This window comes from Schistocerca nitens, chromosome 4 (genome assembly GCF_023898315.1).
Source record: "Schistocerca nitens isolate TAMUIC-IGC-003100 chromosome 4, iqSchNite1.1, whole genome shotgun sequence".
In the NCBI taxonomy this organism is placed as follows: domain Eukaryota; kingdom Metazoa; phylum Arthropoda; class Insecta; order Orthoptera; family Acrididae; genus Schistocerca; species Schistocerca nitens.
The window spans coordinates 171,804,145-171,826,331 of NC_064617.1; the positions used below are offsets into that span (position 1 = coordinate 171,804,145).

Here is a 22,187-nt window from a genome sequence, read left to right on the forward strand (position 1 = left end):
ATGGGTTGACTGAATCACATTCACTCTATTTCTCTACCACTTCCACTCTCAAACAAAGTCTGGGAAAAATAAACACTTAAATCTTTCCATGCAACCTCTGATTTCTCTTATTTTATTACAATGTTCATTTCTTCCTATGTAAGTGCATGTCAATAAAATATTTTTATGTTCAGAGGAGAACACTGGAGATTGAAATTTCCTGAAAAGATTATGCTGCAATGAAAAATGTCTTTGTTTAATGAATGCCACCTCAACTGATGTATCATATCCATAGCACTCTATCTGTCGATCCTATCTGCTAAGTATCCCATACCTCATTGCAGTACTGCTACTCTAGCAGAGGACAAACAAGAATAGTGCAGGTAGTCTCTTTAGTAGACCCAATGCATCTTCTAAGTGTTCCACCAATGAAACACAGTGTTCAGTTGCCTTTCCAACAAAATTGTCTATGTGATCATTCAAATTTGGACTGTTCATAAATGTAGTCCCTAGTTACTTAGTTGAATTGATAACTTTGAGATTTTTGTGATTTGTCTTGAATCAAAATTTAATTGATTTCTTTTAATATTGATATGGATGATCTCCCACTTTTCATTATTTAGGGTCAATTACCACTTTCTACATTATACAGATATCTTGTCTAAATCATTTTGTAATTGGTTTTGATGTTCTGGTGAGTTTACTAGGCAGTAAATGTCATCTGCAAACAATTGAAGGTGGCGACTCTGTCTCCTAAATAATTTACATAGATCAGAACCAGCAGAGGATCTATAAGACTTCCTTGGGGAACTCCAGACTTCACTTTTATTTGCGCGCGCGCCCACACACACACACACACACACACACACACACCCACACACACACACACGCACACACACACGCACACACACACGCACGCACACACGCACGCACGCACACACGCACGCACACACACACGCACACACACGCACACACACGCGCACACACGCACACACACACACACACACACACACACACACACACACATACACAGGCACTAGCAGACATTTGTAAAGGCAAAGAGATTGGGCAGAGATGTCAGTCGAGGCAGAAGTACAGAGGCAAAGATATTGTTGAAAGACAGGTGAGGTATGAGTGGCGGCAACTTGAAATTAGCGGATTCCACATCAAAAGGTCCCTTCCCCACAGCCTAGGTCTTCGTGGCAAACGAATCTGCTCCAGTCCTGAATCCCTGAACCATTACACCAACAACCTGAAAACAGCTTTCACATCCCGCAACTAGCCTCCCGACCTGGTACAGAAGCAAATAACCAGAGCCACTTCCTTATCCCCTCAAACCCAGAACCTCCCACAGAAGAACCACAAAAGTGCCCCACTTGTGACAGGATACTTTCCGGGACTGGATCAGACTCTGAATGTGGCTCTCCAGCAGGGATACGACTTCCTCAAATCCTGCCCTGAAATGAGATCCATCCTTCATGAAATCCTCTCCACTCCACCAAGAGTGTCTTTCCGCCGTCCACCTAACCTTCGTAACCTCTTGGTTCATCCCTATGAAATCCCCAAACCCCCTTCCCTACCCTCTGGCTCCTACCCTTGTAACCGCCCCCGGTGTAAAACCTGTCCCATGCACCCTCCCACCACCACCACCTACTCCAGTCCTGTAACCTGGAAGGTGTACACGATCAAAGGCAGAGCCATGTGTGAAAGCACCCACGTGATTTACCAACTGACCTGCCTACACTGTGAAGCTTTCTATGTGGGAATGACCAGCAACAAACTGTCCATTCGCATGAATGGACACAGGCAGACAGTGTTTGTTGGTAATGAGGATCACCCTGTGGCTAAACATGCCTTGGTGCACGGCCAGCACATCTCGGCACAGTGTTACACCGTCCGGGTTATCTGGATACTTCCCACTAACATCAACCCGTCGGAACTCCGGAGATGGAAACTTGCCCTTCAGTATATCCTCTCTTCTCGTTATCTGCCAGGCCTCAACCTGCGCTAATTTCAAGTTGCCGCCGCTCATACCTCACCTGTCTTTCAACAACATCTTTGCCTCTGTACTTCCGCCTCGACTGACATCTCTGCCAAAACTCTTTGCCTTTACAAATGTCTGCTAGTGTCTGTGTATGTGCGGATGGATATGTGTGTGTGTGTGTGTGTGTGTGTGTGTGTGTGTGTGTGTGTGTGTGTGTGTGTGTGTGTGTGTGTGGGAGTGTATACCTGTCCTTTTTTCCCCCTAAGGTAAGTCTTTCCGCTCCCGGGATTGGAATGACTCCTTACCCTCTCGCTTAAAACCCACATCCTTTCATCTTTCCCTCTCCTTCCCTCTTTCCTGATGAAGCAACCATTGTCTTTTGCAAAAGCTTGAATTTTGTGTGTATGTATGTGTTTGTTTGTGTATCTATCGACCTGGCAGCACTTTCGTATGGTAAGACACATCATCTTTGTTTTTAAATATATTTTTCCCGCGTGGAATGTTTCCCTCTATATGTCTGTATATGTGTGGATGGATGTGTGTGTGTGTGCGCGAGTGTATACCTGTCCTTTTTTCCCCCTAAGGTAAGTCTTTCCGCTCCCAGGATTGAAATGACTCCTTATCCTCTCCCTTAAAACCCACATCCTTTCGTCTTTCCCTCGCCTTCCCCTCTTTCCTGATGAGGCAACAGTTTGTTGCGAAAGCTTGAATTTTGTGTTTGTGTGTCTATCGACCTGCCAGCGCTTTCGTTCGGTAAGTCACATAATCTTTGTTTTATATATATATATATATATATATATATATATATAAAAGGGGGGGGGGGGGCATACAGAAGCATCCGATTCCACCCGTCTGCTTTGACCCATGACGTCACAAATATGGCGGAAACGACCATAACACTACGACTCCAATATGGCACCTATGATGTCATTACGTAAACACACACACACACACTCTCTCTCTCTCTCTCTCTCTCTCTCTCTCTCTCTCTCTCCACAACATGGGAAATTGGGGATTTTTGGGTGGGGACAAAGTAAATATAAACAAATTTGGACACACACCACCATACCAAACCACACAAAATGAGTACACAAAACTCCCCAAATTCCACTAAACACAATATCCTCTGGAATCGGAAACTTCCCTTGACCTATATAGCTTAACAGCAGCTCCTTATCCCACAAATTGGTATCGAACACTTCCCTTGACTTATATAGCTCAACAGCAGCTCCTTATCCCACAAATTAGTATCGAACACTTCTCTTGACTTATATAGCTCAACAGCAGCTCCCAATCCCACATATTGGAATCGAACACTTCCCTTTACCTATATAGCTCAACAGCAACTCCCGATACCAGAACACCCACAGCCACAGCCACAGCCACAACCACAACCACAACCACAACCACAACCTCAACCACACATTGGAATTGAACACTTCCCTTGACGTATATAGGTCAACAGAAACTACCGATATAAAATCATAAATCCCTAAACTACCCACGTCCAGAATCATCACTACCTCAAAAAACACAACAAGCCAACAAAATTGGAATTGAACACTTCCCTTTACCTGTTATGCTTATGACATCTCCACATATAGCCGTCCCTGGTCTGAGACACCGGAACTTTAGTAAGCCTCATTTCTTCATGACACACTGAACACTTCACGACTTCATCCAAAAATCCGAATAGTTGAAGATATTTTATTAGAGGCAACACACTGTTCCCCATCATCGCTGACAACTGAAAACTGTTGACCTTGCCAGTCATATCCATATCTACCAAAGACATAAAAAAAGCAATTTACCAAAATTCACACCCAACGAACAGAAAAAAACTACAATAACATTGACATAACAAAACCAAAATCATTAACTCACTGAAAAATATTCCACTGAAAGCACAGTCACTACTGATACCACACAAGTGCGATGCTACCATGCAAATGAACCCCCTATGCCACGTGACACGCTACCCATAAACATACCACCAGAGAGAACCACCGACCACAACAATATGCCACCTATAAATACGCCACACATGCAAACTAAACCAAAAATATCACCTAACGCACAACACATGAACACACCACCAGAGAGCACCACCAATCACTTAAAAACAACACCTACAAACACGCCACTCTCACAAACTAAATTCCATGCCGTCATGATGTCACACACCATAATAGCCTTACGTCACGGGTCAAAACCAACAGGTGGGATTCCTCTCTATATAGTTCAGGTAAGTTCTTGCAACACATCCTCTATTACTAGAATCCTCCCGGGCTCAATCTACATTACCCTCTGCTACCTACCTTCCTACACCGTGTCACAGAATCCTACCTTCGCTCATCCTACACCCACACCATCTTCCCTACACTCTCCCTTCCTATGTTCCTTAGTCCCTCTCAAACCATTCCTCCATGTTATCAAGTCATCATCATCATCATCATCCACTGCACAGACTCACTGGTACCACAATGTGCTCCTGTCCCATGTGCCTACTCCATGAGGTACTCCTATCCCATGCACTAGCTGCCTCCCTCTCAGCCATCCTTTCCCAAACCTCCTTCCTGTTCCATGAGTACTTTCTCCCCTCATCCATTCAACCTGATACAGTCCCTCATCTCAGTCAAGCTGCAGAACTGCAGTTCCAACACAGTGCATAGTTATTACCTTTACCATTAAATTACTTATGGTCCAACAGAACTATCTATTAACATGGTAATATAACTGTTCATTCTCTGTCTTAGTTTTTAGTATTGTTTGATACATCATTAGACTGTGGATAATCTTATGGAGATAGTAGTGAGACCTGCAGTTGTGCACTTTAGAATATTGAATTACAAATTAAAACTGAATACACATAGTTTGCATTAAGACTGCATTCTTCATGGGCACCATCCATTTACCAAGACACGAACAGAATTACAGACCTATAATTTTCCAGATAACTTCTTGTTAAACAGCAATATTTATTTATTAAAATGCCTAACAAATATAACAACTCCTCCTGTTCTGAAATAAATCTACTATGGATTAATCCACTCAAATTTCCAATATGGGATTTAAATCTGGGAGGGATGGGAGAGGAGGTGACAACCACAGACCACATGGATAGGGTATTCAGTTTCAGAAGAGAGCAGTTACAACAATAATTGCTAATGTAAGCAAACATCAATCTGTAGGGACTATTTTATCAAGTATGTCTACTTTTGTTTTTAAGACAATTATTTTTCTAAAAGAGAATGCAGAAACAAGTGTAATGAATAGAGCCTTGTGTTGTTACAATAAATGAATTAGACATGATTGTCACTAGATACTGACTGGTAAAGGAGGTACAGATCACATCCTACTAGAAGATAGTTCTATAACGGTTGCAAAAAATATAAAACAACTACATGGATATATTTTAAAGGGCAAACTGAAACAGTTGTTAAGTAGAAGATGTTTTTACTCAGTCAGTTATTTCTGACTCCATTCTCTATAGTACTGTTTTATCTGTCTTCAATTGCAGTACATTAGTATGATTAAATATTTATATGATAGTGTCTGACACATATATTCATTACATTTAAAGCATTTATATTGTTTTAGGTACAAAGATTATTTTGATTATTAATGATCATTCAAAATTTGTAACTGATACTAAAACTTTTATAAATACTTGAGAAAAATTGCTTTTTAACCTGTATTTTAAGATAAAGAATTATACATTTTTTAGACTCCTTATGAGGGGGCACAGACATTGGTGCACCTGGCAGTCACTCCAGGTCTTGAGAAGATTACTGGAAAATATTTTGTGGATTGTGCGGTAAGAATAACTTTTTAAAAATTAGTTTGTTCAAAATATGCATGACTTTAAATGTAAATTCTGAATACTGAGCATAAAATACCCTTTTTCATCAGAGCTAGTTACAATTTTAGCAAAATGGCCATGTGCAATTGTTTTATTTGTGTCAGTTTCTCTAACAGTTAATATATATCACACACACTGTATTGTAAGACCTACAAAAATAATAAATTTTAATGTAGGTAATTACATTTTTTGTTTTATAACTTTTGCTTTTCCCTGTATCTCCTTTGCATAATAATTTAAAAATAGACTATTTTACATAGTAGACATCAACAGGGAGTAAATCCCTTACCCTTGAAAAGTAGTTGCTGTACTGAAGTGCCACACTTCCACATTTGTAATTAATCTTGTCACAATGCTATTGTAACTAAAAACAAATAATGTTTACCGGGCAAGATGGCGCAGTGGTCAGCACCCTGGACTTGCCCGCCCGGCTAGCCGCGCGGTCTAATGCTCTGCTTTCCCAAGTGGGAAGGCATGCCGGTCCCCAGCATGAATCCACCCAGTGGATTAGTGTTGAGGTCTGGTATGCCAGCCAGGCTGTGGATGGTTTATAAGGCAGTTTTCATCTGCCTCAGTGAATGCGGGCTGGTTCCCCTTAATCGCCTCAGTTACACTGTATCGTCGATTGCTGCACAAACACTGTCTCCATGTACATGTACACCATAATTACTCTACCATGCAGACATTGTTCCTGGGCGGGGGGGGGGGGGGGGGGGGGGTGTCTACTGGGGGCCAGGCTGCACGAATAATCCTGGGTTCGGTGCGGGGGGGGCGGTGGGCTGGGGTGGGGTGGGTGGACTGCTGTGGCCTGTTGTGGGGTTGTGAACCACTGAGGTCTCTGATGGGACAAAGCCTCTCCATCATTTCTAGGTTCCTGGTTCAATACACATACACACACCATGGACTTCAGGAGGATGATGGTTCCAATCCACGTCGAGCCTGTTGTGTCCTGCTACTAGTGCACATGAGTGCAAGTGTGCCAAGTGTAGTGTCGCCATGCTTGTATACTTAAATCAAGCACCAACTGTACCAGCAAGAGCCAGCCACTAGAGACAGTGTGTAGGAAGGGTGCACAGGGCACAGTCTGTCGCAATGTCTACCAGTGACTCGCACCTATATACACGTGGAGCAGTGCTGACTCATTCTCACCATGTTCTTTCATTTTGTACCATTCACATCAGTTGTTCTGTGTATCTCTTATGTTGCAACTTCTGTATGATTCTTTTGTCTTGTTACATGTAGAGTCACAAGAGGGTTATTTCTGTTATTGTTTGGAGGTTTATGAATAAAGCTCTATTTGTGTTACTTGGTTACTAAATGATTGGTAATGAGTTTGGAATGGTTTCTGCATGTGCAGTCTTAAAGTGCTGTTTCATCTTGTTTAGTCATAATGGACACTGTACTGCTGGCTATGACTGAATGGCTTACTTTGGCAGTGACCACTTTGTTGGCTTCCATTAACAGTCAGGGTACCATTCCACCAATTCCACCAATGTGTCCACCCAGTTTTCCTCCATACGATGATTCATCAACCGAGTGTTTGAAAGCTTACAAGAAAATACTCAGGCAGCATTTTTTGGCTTTCAGTATGAATGTGAAGGTTACAGTCCCAACTACTATTGCAGACAAATGCATGCCATTGCAGAGCAAGTTGAATTCTACCTATGCTGCAAGAAACCAAACTAGTCATACAGGCCCTGGGCAGCTGAATGTCACAGCATTATTGTTGCCTGTAATGACTCTTATGGAGACTGTTTAGTGCTCTTAGCAATTATGGCTTTACTTTGTGAAAACCTTGTTTGGCAGAAGTTTTGCAAATGGCACAACCTTTTGATGTTTTACATATAGCTTGTGACCAAATTTATGCATGGAGCAATATGGTGGTAGTGTCACAAAACGTGCCCACTAGGATGAAAGATAGCTTGCATGAAGAAGCAGCAGTCGTGGTGGTGGTGGTGGGAAACATGTGGACCCAGTGCCAAGCAGTTCAAGGCCAGGCCAAGCAGCTGTGACCACCACAGCGCAAGTGTCAGCGTTCTCTGTTTCCATCTTGTCTTTCACGTTTTGTCCAGAATCGACAGTAGCATGCCGTAAGTGCTTGGCTACTTGTAATGCTTGCCAAAAGAAAGGCAACATTGCCTGTGTGTGTCATTCACTGAAGGTTGCTCAGCATATGGACATGGATGTAAAACTGTGTGTCTCCAACACTCGTGACTTCTCCCTAATTGTTCATCAAGGTAAGTGGTTTTCGCCATGTGCTCTAGCTACAGTGTTGCAGTGGCATTATTGAATTCTCAGGCCTATGTGTGTTTAGGCTACCTGCCATTGACACTGGTCATGCAGTAGCTTTACAGTTATAACAAACAGACCATTGCACTGTTTGACAATTTACGGCATCTGGCTCTTACAAGTCAGTGGTTCATTCCATTACATTTTTGATTGTTGCTGATGCCAGTGTTGAGAACTTATTCAGGATGGACGCATTTCAGGTATTTTGAGCTTCTGTCATGGTGCAAGCTGTTATGGCTAGTGCATGGTTGTCTCCACTGGTTGCAGTTCAGGAGCTGTTGGGCAAACTATGCCTTTGTGGTGTCTTCAGTACTACTGTCAACACAAATTGATTACAGATACGTTTCACCTCGCACGCCAGGAGGAACTGTTGGTGAAATTATAAAGTGGCCAGTACTTTTGTAAAATTGATTTGTCTGAAGTGTAACTGTGGGTTCCTATGGACAAGGAGTCTTGGCAAGTTCTGGTTTTCAATACTCCTTTTGGTCTCTATCAATATTTGCACCTGCCTTTTGGTGTGGCTAGCACCCCTGCTATTTTACAATGATTTTTAGAGCAACTGACTATGCCTGTCCTGGATTGCATGAATTATCTGGATGATATTGTTGTCACAGGCTCCTCCACGCCAATCACTTGAAATATATGTGCACTTTGTTTTCTGTCTTAACAGTCTTCAGGCTTATGATGTAACCTCAGGAAATCTCAGTTTTTGCAGCCTTCTATCGTTTATTTGGGTTTCAAGATCTCATGGGTTGGGGTTTGCACTTTGCCAGACCACAGCTAAGTGGTTATGTTTATGACTCTCCCCTTGTCCATGAAGGAGCTTTAGACCTTCCTATGGAAGATAATCTACTACCATAAAGTCCTGCTGTGGATAGAAACATTGGTCCACCCATTGCATGCCTTGTTATGCAAGAATGTACCTTTTTGCTGGTCCCTAGATTGCAAATGTGCTTTTCAAATTTTGAAACCCAAATTACTCTCAGCCCCTTGTTTAGCTATGTTATCTCCAGACCAGCACATACTTTTGACGACTGACACCTCACAGTGTAGCCTCAGCATGATCCTAGTGTACCGATATGCCAATGGCTCTGAATGAGCAGTTGCTTTTACCCCTAAATCTCTCACTCTGGCCCTGCAGCATTACCCTCAGGTGGAAAAGAGAGACTCTCACCATAGTCTATGCTCTCCAGAAATTTCGTACTTTTTTTTGTCCCTGTGATGGCAGTCATCATGTTAAAGCTCCACCATTCCACCCTCAATCAATTAGCACCGTGGACCCACTAGTGAGTATATTCAAGTCCCAAATGAAACAGTTTGCTGTGGATTCTTTGCCATATGATGCCCTTCTCCATTTTCTGAGTACCTATTGCTTCACACCTACATGGGAACAAGCCATTCTGCCTTCTGCAGTCTGTGCTGCACCTGTCATGGTTAGGTCCGTCTGGCTGCTCCATGCCGGGATCACTGGTGTGGGCACCAGGGTTTGGCTGCTGGCCTAAGTGGATACTAGCCACTGTTGTACACCACCAGAGATGCTATCTTTGTGACGTCCTTACAGCCAATGTGCTGGTGGCATGCCAGTTTGATCAGATGCAACCCTGATCACCGCCTGCAACCCCAATCGCCGCTAGGAGCTACCAGTTCACAGGTGTGGCCCCTGTCACTGCAGCCCACCCTACCACCCTCTGCCTTGGGACCATCATCACATGCTGTGGAGGCATCCCCATCCCACTGGCTGCCTCCTCCATGTGTGGGGCCCTGATGTTCCAGTTTCCCGGCACTGGGCACTGGCCTGTCTCTGGCCTAGGCTACGTCGCCAAAGCCTGCTGTTTTGGTTGGGGTGCCTCCACTGTCCCCTCACCATCACCACCTCAGCCATCATTGTCAGAGGGTACAGCACCATCTCTTCGACACCGAGACCTGCGTGCTGATAACAGTGCTGAAATGGCAATAGCACCAACCTCTCTAATGCTGTCGTTGGGGGCTGCACGGGCCCATCACCCTCGGGCGTGCTTGCATTTCCACGCATTCCCGCCCTGTGCTCTAGTGCTCACCCGGCACATTGTACCACCCTACCTTTGGCGCCGGCTGCCATTTCTCTAGATTCGACATGTGTGCATCTCGTCAGGCTGCCAGCAGCTCCTCCATCACCTGGGCACCCTCGTCACATGAGGGAGAGATTTTCTGTATCTAGCTACGGGAGCATGTGTGTGCGAGTTTGCTGAGGGTAGTGTTGCTGCACAATGTACTTAAATCAAACACAAACGATCAGCTTGGGTGGCCACTAGAGGCTGTCTGTAGGAAGCACACACATAGCACAGTCTCCACTGCACTTTCTACTGGCAACTCCTGTCTATAAATATGTGGAGCAGTACTGACTCACTCTCACTACACACTTTTAGTTTGTACCACTAACAACAATTGTTACTGTGTCACTGATTTTGCACCTTCTGTATGATTCTTTTGTACTGTTACATGTGGAGTCACGAGAGCCTTATTTCCATTATTTATTTTATTTGAATGTTTCTTGTATTACTTCCTTGCCATAGAACCATCCTGATTAGGTTGACCATAATTTCTCTAACTTGCTTCAGGTAAATGCTGGTATTGTTCCTTTGGAAGGGCATGGACAATTTCCTACCCCATACTTTTAACAATCTGAGCTGGTCATCTATCTTTAATGGCCTGAATGTCAATAGCATACTGTAGTATACTGACCCAATACTGGTTACATAGTGACTTACGGCACAATACTGGTTACACAGTGACTTGCCCATGGAATGAACATTTCATTATTCTGCATTAGTTGCATTGAATGCTTACTTAGATGACTGTTGAGAAGCTGGCTTTGTCGTTTTCTTACAGAGGTATGCATGAATAACGAATTTTTGTGGGTATAGTTTTATACAAGCATGTAAACTTATAAAACAAAATTTCCAATACTGTACAGTATCAGATAATTCTGATTATATCTCAGGCTTGATTATGCCCTCAGAATTCCACAGGTAAGTATTTACCAGATGCGGGGTGGGAATCCCTCAGAACAGTGATGCAACAACCCAATGCTAATAAAAAATTTCTCCTTTTCAGTATAAAACATTGGAAAATCCAGGATGTAATGTAACAATATTATGAAAAAGAAAGTTACTACTCACCATATAGTAGAGACACTGAGTCAGAGACAGGCACAACAAAAAGACTGTCACAAATAAAGCTTTCAGAGAGTAAGGCCTTCTTAAAAAAAGTAGATCTTACACACACACACACACACACACACACACACACATAACTGCAGTCTCAAGCCACAATGTGAGCAGCAGCACCCGTGCATGATGGGAGTGGTGACTGGGTGGGGTTAAGCATGAGGCTGGGGCAGGAAGTTGGAGGGATGATAGAGTAGGGATGGCAGACAGTGAAGTGCAGCTAGGGAGTGCGCAGGGATGACATTGAGAGTGGTTAGGCTGCTATGTGCAGTTGGGAGGTTAGATGGAGGGTAGGGGAGAGGTGGTGGGGGTTCATAAAAGGAGAGAAGTAAAAGACTGGGTGTGATGGTGGAATGAGGGATGTGTAGTGCTGGAATGGGAAAAAGGGAGGGGCTGAATGGTTGAGGACAATGACTAATGAAGGTCGAGGCTAGGAGGGTTATGGGAACATAAGATATATTGCAGGGTAAGTTCCCACCTGTGCAATTCAGGAAAGTTGGAGTTGGTGGGAAGGATCTATATGGGACAAACTGTGAAGCAGTCATTGAAATGAAGGATGTCATGTTTGGCAGTGTGCTCAGCAACAGTCGTTTCTTGGCCACAGTTTGTCAGTGGCCATTCATGTGGACAGACAGCTTGTTGGTTGTCATGCCCATACAGAATACAGCAGTGGTTGCCGCTTAGTCTGTAGATCACATGACTGATTTCACAGGTAGCCCTGCCTTTGATGGGATAGGTGATGTTAGTGACTGAACTGAAGTAGGTGATGATGGGAGGATGTATGGGATCTTGCATCTATGTCTATTACAGGGGTATGAGCTGTGAGGTAAGGGGGTTGGGAGCAGGGGTTATGTAGAGATGGATGAGTATATTGTCTTGTTTGATGGACAGGAGAATACCACTGCAGGAGGGATGGGAAGGATAGTGGGCAGGACATTTCTCATTTCAGGGCATGACGAGAGATGGTCAAAACCCTGGCAGAGAATGCAATTCAGATGCTCCAGTCCTGGGTGGTACTGAGTTACATGGGGAATGGTTCTATGTGGCTGGACATTGGGACTTTGGGAGGTGGTGGGAGACTGGAGAGATAAGGCACAGGAGATTTGTTTTTGTACAAGGTTGGGAGGATGATTACAGTCTGTGAAGGTTGGAGTGAGAACCTCAGTATATTTTGAGAGGGTTATCTGGCCCCATAGGAACTTAACACAAATTGCAAATTTCCATCCACGGTGACTGTAACTGTAGGGACAAACTTCTGAGGTCATCAGTCCCTAGGCTTACACACAACTTAACATAACTTAAACTAATTTACGCTGAAGGCAACACACAAACCCATGCCCAAGGGAGGACTTGAACCTCTGATGGGGAGAGTTGTGCAAACTGTGACAAGGTGCCTCAGACCGCGTGGCAACCCTGTGTAGCTAGGCTGTATGGAAGGGACTTCTTGGCAATGAGTGGGTGGCAGCTGTCGTAGTGGAGGTATTTCCGGTGGTTTAGTAGGTCTGATATGGACTGAGGTAATGATGTAGCCATCTTTGAGGTGGAGGTCAACATCTAGGAAGGTGGCTTGTTGGGTCGAGTAAGACCAGTTGAAGCAAATTGGGGAGAAGTTGTTGAGGTTCTGGAGGATTGTGAATAGGGTGTCCTCACCCTTGATCCAGATTGCAAAGATGTCATAAATGAATCTGAACCAGGTGAGGAGGTTAGGATTGTGAGTGTTTAGGAAGAATTCCTCTAGATGGCCCTTGAATAAGTTGGCATAGGGTGGTGCCATGCAGGTGCCCATAGCCATGCCTAGGATTTGTTTGTAGGTAATGCCTTCAAAGGAGAAGTAATTGTGGGCGAGGATATAGTTGATCATGGTGACTAGGAAGGAGGTTGTTGGTTTGGAATCCATCAGGCATTTGGAAAGGTAGTGTTCAATAGCAGTAAGGCCATGGGCATTAGGAATGTTAGTGAATAGAGACGTGGCATCAATAGTGACGAGCAGGGCACCATGTGGTAAATGAGACAGGAACTGTGTAGTGTCGGTGGAGGAAATGGTTGGTATCTTTTAGATAGGAGGATAGGTTCTGGGTAATAGGTTGAAGGTGTTGGTTTACAAGAACAGAGATTCTCTCAGTGGAGTCACAGTAATCGGACACAATGGTGTGTCCTGAGTGGTTGGGTTTATGGACTTAAGGAAGTGTGTAGAAGGTAGGAGTGTGGGGAGTGGTAGGGGTGAGCAGAGAGGTGGACTCCAGGGAGAGGTCCTGGGATGGGCCTAAGATTTGGGGAGTGACTGGGGATCATTCTGGATTTCTGGAATGGGGATGTATCTGATAGCTGGTGGATTCCTTCTGCCACGTACCACAAGGATGGTCTTGTCTTCAGGTATTGATCTGCAATCAGTTCCTCTACTATGCTTTTATCAGCAGTTATGGTTCTTACTCTGGTATCCATTATTTCAATACTGCTTCCTCATAGCATCCATTTGCTCAAGTACATAGGCAATAAACTTTCACTTTATTGTTTCACTATCAATTTGGCCTACAAGCATAATCTTTGATCTAGTTCAATTGGCAAAATATACACATACTAAAACAAATAAGTGATTTGGAAGGAACAGAATTAGAAGACTGACAAGTCAAAGAAAGCAAGGTAAAATTTTCTAACATGTACCATTCAATCAACAACAAAGCAAACATCATCATTAGCAGTTATTACACTGAAACTGTTTTCATGTGGGCTGTAAGGTGATCAGTAGCATTTTCAAATGACAATTAAACAATTGTAAGTGTACATAAATTTTATACACAAGAAAATATAATCATTAAATGTTCTTACATTAGTGTGTAGACCAACAGATAAATGGACAATCATACTAGCATACTGAAACAGATCAGGGTATGTCAGTGTGTTTCACAACATGTCTGCAACTTGATGAAGTGAAATAATTTTAACTTAGCAAAGCTTTTCATATACACTTGTCCAGCAATATTGAGCCCTCCCCCCTCCCCACCACAACCAACATCCTTTGCTATATTGTTCATAGTAAATTTAATGAAATGCACATAAGTAAACAAATACAAAGCCTGTGCCCAAATGCACTGCCATGGTACCCAGAATAATTTATAATACAAAATGTTTGTCAACTGACACACGTAACACAATAAAAAAGCTGTGCATAAATAAATAATATCTGAAAATATTTTATAATGCTAATTGAACTGATGTATCTCATTCTGTATCTATGATCAGTATTTTCATTGTGAAATTTATTTCATGAAGAAACAGACAAGATGCCTCCAAATAATGAGAAAAGTGTAATATGAGGGGAGTCAAGAAGTTTCTAGTCTAACAAATAGATGATAGAAATTTCATAATACCAATTTATTTTTCAATATAATACCTGTGTACACTAATATATTTGTGTACACACTCAGATAACTTCTGTAAACCATTAAAATAAAAAGTCTTCAATTTCAATTCCAACCAAGCATTCACTGCATCATCATTGTCAAATGGTTGTCTTTGAGGTCTTTTTTTTAGGTTTGGGAAAATAAAAAAGTTTGATGGAGCCAAAGCTGGAGAATATGGCAGATGATTTAACAATTCAAGCCCACAGTCATGCAGAGTTCCCAGTGTTATGAGGGCTTTGTGTGCCTGTGTGTTGTCCTGATGCAAAAGAACTCTGTGAGCCAATTTTCTATGCCTTTTTTTCTTTATCTCTTCTCTCAAATGGTGGAGGAGGGTGCAATAGTAAGATGCATTGACAGCTACACCCTTTTGCAGTTAATCCATCATAATTACCCCTTCTGCATCCTAGAAGACTGATGCCATCACCTTACTGGCTGATTTTTGCACATGGAAATTTTTTGTATGGGGGACGAAGGATGTTTACAATTTTGTGACTGCTGTTTTGTCTCGCTCAGAGTGGTAAACCTCCATTTTGTCCATTGTCACATACTTTGCAAGAAAACCTGTTCATCCACTTCAAATTGGCGAATGATTTCTTCACAACACTGTACATGTTTCTGTCACTGATCTGCATTCAAGTCTTTGGAGACCCACTAAGATGAAACTTTCCATACTCCCAAAATATCCACAACAATGTCATGAGCACACCCATGGGAACTTCCAAATGTGGTTTCAATGTGCTGCAACATTCATTGACAATCCTGTAAGCTCATATTGTAAATTGCAGTCATTGTTTCATCAATGGCAATAGTGACAGGCTTTCTGCTCCTTGGCACATCTTCCACACTTGTTATTCCATGTTTGGAGTCAGATAATCAGTTTTTCACTGTTGCAAAACATGGGGCACTGTCCTTAAGTATATTATGCATGTCCTCTACAATTCTCTTGAGCATCATTGCTTTCAAATGAAGATATTCAGTGACAGCACAGTTCTTGGTTCTCTTTATATTTGCCATTTTGCTTATACTACGGTATGCAGTGCATCCTAGCAGCAAAGCTAATGAAGCTGGAGCCACGAAATTTGACTTGCATACCCACTGGGTCACCATAAAAGTAGGTGGTGTTCGTGTGAGACATTACTGTAACTATCTCGGACAAGAAACTTTTTGATTGCCTTTGTATTTCATGAAAAAATTAGTAAAGTCTGCAAAGGTAATGGCAATCAGTGTATATCATGTAACTAAATGTACTGACAAATCATATCAGCACATCATAAAATACTGAAGATTGTAAGTAAATCAAAGGAAAATGTAAATATCCTTAACCAGTCACATAAGTGGTAACATTCAGTCAAAGTTCATTCATAAGTATTGGTTTTCTGAATGCTATTCAAAGTCAAAGTAATGTATGTGTTCGTCAGTGAAAGTAACATGTGTCTGTGACTTTACACAGCAGTTTCAAAATACTGTAATCATGTAGCAGAAAGACTAAATCATGTAGCATGAAAAATCCAGTTTATCAGCCTTTTCCATTACACAGACAAATGTTGAAACTTCATTTGTTCAAGAATGATAAGTATCATCACATTTTGTTAATAGTATATATTAGCATTTAAAGTTGTTTTAATGAAATAATAACTGTAAGTATCACATGAAAAAAATATTTTGAAAACAATAAAATTTGCAAAATTAATTTATGTCAAATTCTCTGAATACATGGTTTTAGTTCAGTAAGATTCTTCAGTCCAAATGACTTTCTTAATTTCAGGTAGGTCAGCCCATAAGTATTGGGGTATGGGTTTGCCAATACCTCAAAGGGACCTCATGTACATATCAAGATTTTTTTTTTTTAAACTAAGCTGTCATCAGTTTTGATTTCTCATGTGTCTCAACTAAAAACAAGTCTCCTACATTCACCTGTGTTACTTTACCACTAATATCAAGTCTGTTTCAATGGTGTCTCTCTCCTGTGCTGAGATAGGTTTACACTCTGGAAATTCAATGAGTTTATCAATAAGATTAGGTGTTTGTTTATCAATTAGTATTTCATGTGGTTAAAAGCCTGTGGATGTGTCTTGCTAACTGTTCGCACGCCTTCACTGTTAACTAAGGGTCCAACCAAGGATGGGTGTCTGTCTGCAATACGTACTGCCCAGAATATTGATTTCTCTCACATACCTCCCTGCAAGACTACTGGCTGGATGATAAACTGATATTAAAATGTGTTTTATTTCTGACCTCTCAATGAATGCCTACCATGAATTTGAGACAAACTGTGATCTGTTATCAGACATCATTGCTCCAAGCATGCCTACCTGTGTAAAATAGTCCTCTATTTTTGAAATCAATGCTTTACTTGCTGTTTTTCTAATAGAATATAGTTTGATATATTTTAAAAATAAATCTACTATGACAAATATAAAACCATATCTCCCTTGTCTGTGGTAATGGGCAGTAGAAATAGGCTTTTTTGGAAAATTTTTTTGTTATGTGACTTTGATAAGCTCTGTTACTTATCTTCACTCACTGGTGTCTGATCACAAATTGAAATTTGTTTTCATACTTTATCCACCATATTTTAAAGGACCACATTCTCCTGTAACTTGTTTGAGTATTTTTGAGCATCAAAATATACATATTCATGAGTGTTCATAACAAATTTGTCAGTATACTGTTGTGGCCAACACAATCTCCAATAGTCTGAGTCTAAATTTCTTGTTCTTAATAGAATCCCTTTGTATATTCTGTAATATTTGTCAGCTTTCTCAAAAGTCTTTTTACCGAAGCAACTCTTCACTAGTTTCCAATTATCATCATGATTACAGTTTTTGCAAATGTCATTACAGATGGTTTTAGTTACCTCTTCTTCTCTAATTCCTTTCAAAGACATAATCTTCAAATCTTTGTCTTTCTCCTCCCCCTTAGTATTACATTCACCTCCTGCTACTCACAAGTGAGACTCTGCAGCTGCAACTACTTCGCAGGCCCCTTTACACGCAGTACTTAATTTCATAGTCAAATTATTATAGGAAAATTGTCCATCTTGTTAACCTGCTGAGAAACAGCTTGCACTCCTGAATCTGGTAAATGCCTAGAGTATAGCTTACAGCTCTTTCTCAATTACAGTGAAGTTTCTTTCATATTTTTGGAGTCCGTAATAAACAGCATCAAAACAGATAAAAAATGAGAATAACTCTGGTCTTTACAGAATGTTGCAGTTACACACAGCACTTTTTATAGAACACAAATCATCTTTATATTCTGTGTCCCATACCAAAACAGATATCTTTCTCAAGTTACACAGACATGCTGCATGCATACTCCAACTAGTAATTTACTTTCTATAATACCCATACATTCCAAAGGAAAGGACTTCAGTTGTTTCTTATTTTTGAGTACTGGAAACTCAAGAACAGCTTTAATTTTGTTAAAATCTGGCAATGAACTTTTCTCAGTAATGAAATGTTTCAAAATTTTCATTTCACTCATCAGAAATTAATATTTTTCTAATTTTAATGTCATTCTTCATGATATCAGTTTGTCAAATACTACTTTTAAGAACAAACAAGGCTCATTCCTACTCTGAGTGCAAAGCAAAATGTCAGCATATGTGGTTAATTTAGAAGGCAATTTCTGAGCTAATACAAGGTCCAAAACTCAGTTACAGAAACATTTAACCCAAAGGACACAACCCAGTACTGGTGACATTTACCACTGTACAAAAATGCTGTGTATTTTCGAGATTCTATGGCAATTGGAACCCTATGAAACCCAAATGTTAAATCTAGGTTATCGTCAGATACAATTGAATATATACAATAATTCATTTATGTCCTCAGGATGGGCATTTTATCTATGTATAAATTTGTTCACATGTTTGGAATTAAAACATACTTGACACCTCCATCACATTTAGCTACAACTGCCAAAGGATTATTATAACCATTGCTACTTCTCTCAATTATACCACACTTTTCCATCTTTTGCATCTTCTTTCCAACTTCTGGTTTTCTTGCATTTGGTACATTGTACAGTTTTATAAAAATGGTAAATGAGGTTTCAATTTTAATACACATTCATAATCCTTTACACTTCCTGGTACATCACTGAACAAGTCCCCATATTCCCATAACAAATCATTTAGCTCATCCTTTTCTTCGTCATGTAGCCCCACAGTTTCAGATACTTTTTCCTAAATTGTTTAATCAATTCCTCTTCAGCTTACAGTACTGTATCATCCTCTACTACATGACCTCCCTCATGTTTTTATGAGTTTTTTCCTTTACCTCCATTATACATTTTGGTTGGCTATTGTTTCACTTCTTGTCTGTCATATATAACATTTCATCATTCCAGCCAACAGCTGCATTAAGTCTGTGTAACCAATCTGATCTGAAAATGAGATCTTCACTTAGTTATGGAATTATTAAACCACTACAGCCTCAATTTCGGATGTCAGTAAAGTTTGATTTCTTACCACTTTGCTGTGTCTTCCAGTAGCCCCTGTAAATGTGACTACTATTACTGGCATTTCAGTATAATTCTTATTTTGTCTAATGACATCACATAAGGCTTCTGATGTTCTAGAAACTGCTACCTGAATCACGTAATTTTTTTCCTTTACAGTTACCTATTTTAATGTAAGTATAAGTGCTTCCAGCATCTGGCTTTGTATCAATATTTTAACATAACAAATCTTATTCAACTTCACTGAATTCTATATCCTCATTGTTTTGAATGCTTTTGTTCTTGTTTCTAGTTAAGTCAGTTACCTTCTTCACCCATTCAATATTTAAATCAAAAATGTCACTGCTGCTTATATTATCCTGGTCATACATAATCACAAATATAGTGTACAGTATCTCCATTACTCCACAACTTCCTGCCAAGTTTTCACAAAGAAAGTGTTCCATAGAAAACATTTGAGCGAAAGAGCTTTTCATCATGGTTAAAGATATTAAATATTATAAAAACTTAATAGATTTTAATGTACAGATTTTTATGATAAAGCTTTGAAATATAATCTAAATATACAAGACATAAAAGTTTATAAAATGAAATTACCAACAACATTGGATGGTACTGAAGAATTCTGAATGTGTCTCAGTCTTGATTACATCACAACATTAAACCCTAATCTTTCTGTTAGCACACTGGACTTGCATTCAGGAGGATGACAGTTCAATCCCACATCCAGCCATTCTCATTTAGGTTTTCCATGATTTCCCTAAATCGCTTCAGGAAAATGCCAGGATGGTTCCCTTGAAAGGGCATGGCCGACTTCCTTCACCACCATTCCCTAATCTGATGAGACCGATGACCCCTCTGTTTGGTCTCTTCCACCTAATCAACCCCCACTCCCTCCCCCCAATCTTCCTACCTTCCACAAATAATGTTGGCAGCCATATTTAAAAGATTTAAAAGAAAAAAAAAGAAAAAGAAAAAAGTTAACTACTAATATATCATACAAGAAAAATACTCCTCTTTAGTCTGATGATTAACAGGTGTGGCAAAAGGTATGATCTCAGTGACGACTAACTAATCTAATATTTCAGTATGGACTGCTGTTAGCCAGCTTGTAGCTCAGGTACAGTTTAGAATAAACTCTTTGACACTTAGTGTTAACTGCATGCTAATCACTCATTGATAGCTGCTAGGCAACTGAAGACTGATGACAACCGTGACAACAATTGGTGGGTAACTGCATCTGGACATCAATTGCCTGAGTGAGGATGTGTGGCTGCTTTTATCCACAATCAGTGGATGAATCATCATCTGCACTCTATTTGTAAGGTGTAGGAAATAGATGCTGCAGAGGTTGCTGACGCTGGAGACTGAAACAACTACTGGTGTACAGATAGGATACGTTGATATTTTGTGATGGAAGTACAGTAAGGTCCCTGTTATGTGCACTATTTATGTGGCAACTGATCATAAATGAAGTGGCACAACTCTGTGAAATACTTGGCTGGTGTAACCCTCTGAGGATACAGCTTTGTACTGTGAGAGACAGTGACCAGCAGACTCTGTACTTTACAGTTAATTTTCATTTTAATATAACTGATAATTATAATAATGATACATGTTGCCTATGTAAACTGCCCTATAACACTTAGTGTGAATTCAGAACTACACTCAGCTCATAATTTTCTAAAATAAAACTGTTTATGAGGCACTAACAGAAACAAAAACACAACAGGTAAAAATTCATTAGCTCTCTGGGAACGTAAGTTCTTATGTTCAGTTAGAAAGAGGAAAGAGTTGGAGAAAATATAGTTATTCAGGGACCAATTGAGAGAGTTTACTGAGAATCGCATGTCCTAAGACACACAATAAGGCAGGTTGACAGGAAAATCAGCACTTAAATGCTAGAAACGGGTCACACACAAAAACCTGAGAAATGAGTGTAATACAAAATAACTGTAAAACACTTCCAATTTTATAAAACCACAAATCTTGGTGACTCATTTAAAGTTAGTATCAATGTAGTAGAAAGCAATTATGACAATGTGTTCCACAAATTCTTTCTGTTGTGAGTGAGCTGGCTCATTCTTAATGGTTGAAATTTATTTTAGACAATGACTACAGTGAAGACAGATATTAACAAATGTTTTGTTGATGTTTCCAGTTCATCAATGATAAACACACTTAAATTACAAGCACATGTCTTAATACTACAATTTATTTATGAGAAATTACAAATTAAATAAAACTTTAGACTTGAGAAGATTGAAGTATATTAGCAACCTTTCTGACATCAATAATTTAAAGCCAACATTTTCTAATCATTTTTGTCTCTTGAGATATCTATTATGTAAATGTAAAATTAATATAGTTTTCCACCTAAGTTCACTTTCCAATTCATTTTAACAAATTTCTTGCGTTGAACATTTTCATGGCAGCTGTACATGTTATAGTCGTTCAGAAGAAAAATACCTTTTGGATGCTACACACCAAGTTTTTCTTTTTAATTCTCTTGTGCACCCAGACACATCTTGCCTTAGTTACAAGGCATCTTCAGTGGGTGTCGTGAAATATTACATAATGTTTTTGTTTGCACATATAGGTCATAGATTTAGATTTATAGGTTATAGATTTAAAAAAGTTCTTTGAAGTTTCTGTAATAAAATGGGACAGTACTTACAGGTCAGTATCTATTTCATTATTTTGAAGCCAAACAGTTTTCTCTCTGGGGAAAAACTGGCTGAAAGTTTGCAGTTTTACTTTGGGTCACTGTTTTCAACACAGGCAGAAAACTGCTGTTAAAGGTCTATATGTTGAAAATAGTGACCAAAAGGAAAATGCAGAAAATGGCAATTAAAGTGCTATACATTGAAAACAATGATCAAGTGGAAAACTTCAGACTTTCAGCCAGTTTATTACATGAGAGAAAACTGTTTTAAAAACCACAAAGAACTGTTTTAAAGGTGTAACCTATACATGCAAATGATAACTTATATTGAAAACAA

General features: G+C 40.3%; 1 protein-coding gene across 1 annotated transcript in view; it reads left to right on the forward strand.

Annotated features, from left to right (window-relative positions):
* The window catches only part of LOC126253011 (retinol dehydrogenase 14-like), a 92,137-nt gene that overhangs the window by 64,896 nt on the left and 5,054 nt on the right, over positions 1 to 22,187 (forward strand). Inside the window, exon 6 of the mRNA XM_049954064.1 lies at positions 5,691 to 5,780. Coding sequence (XP_049810021.1) covers positions 5,691 to 5,780 — 90 coding nt within the window. The remainder of the gene's footprint in view (positions 1 to 5,690; positions 5,781 to 22,187) is intronic.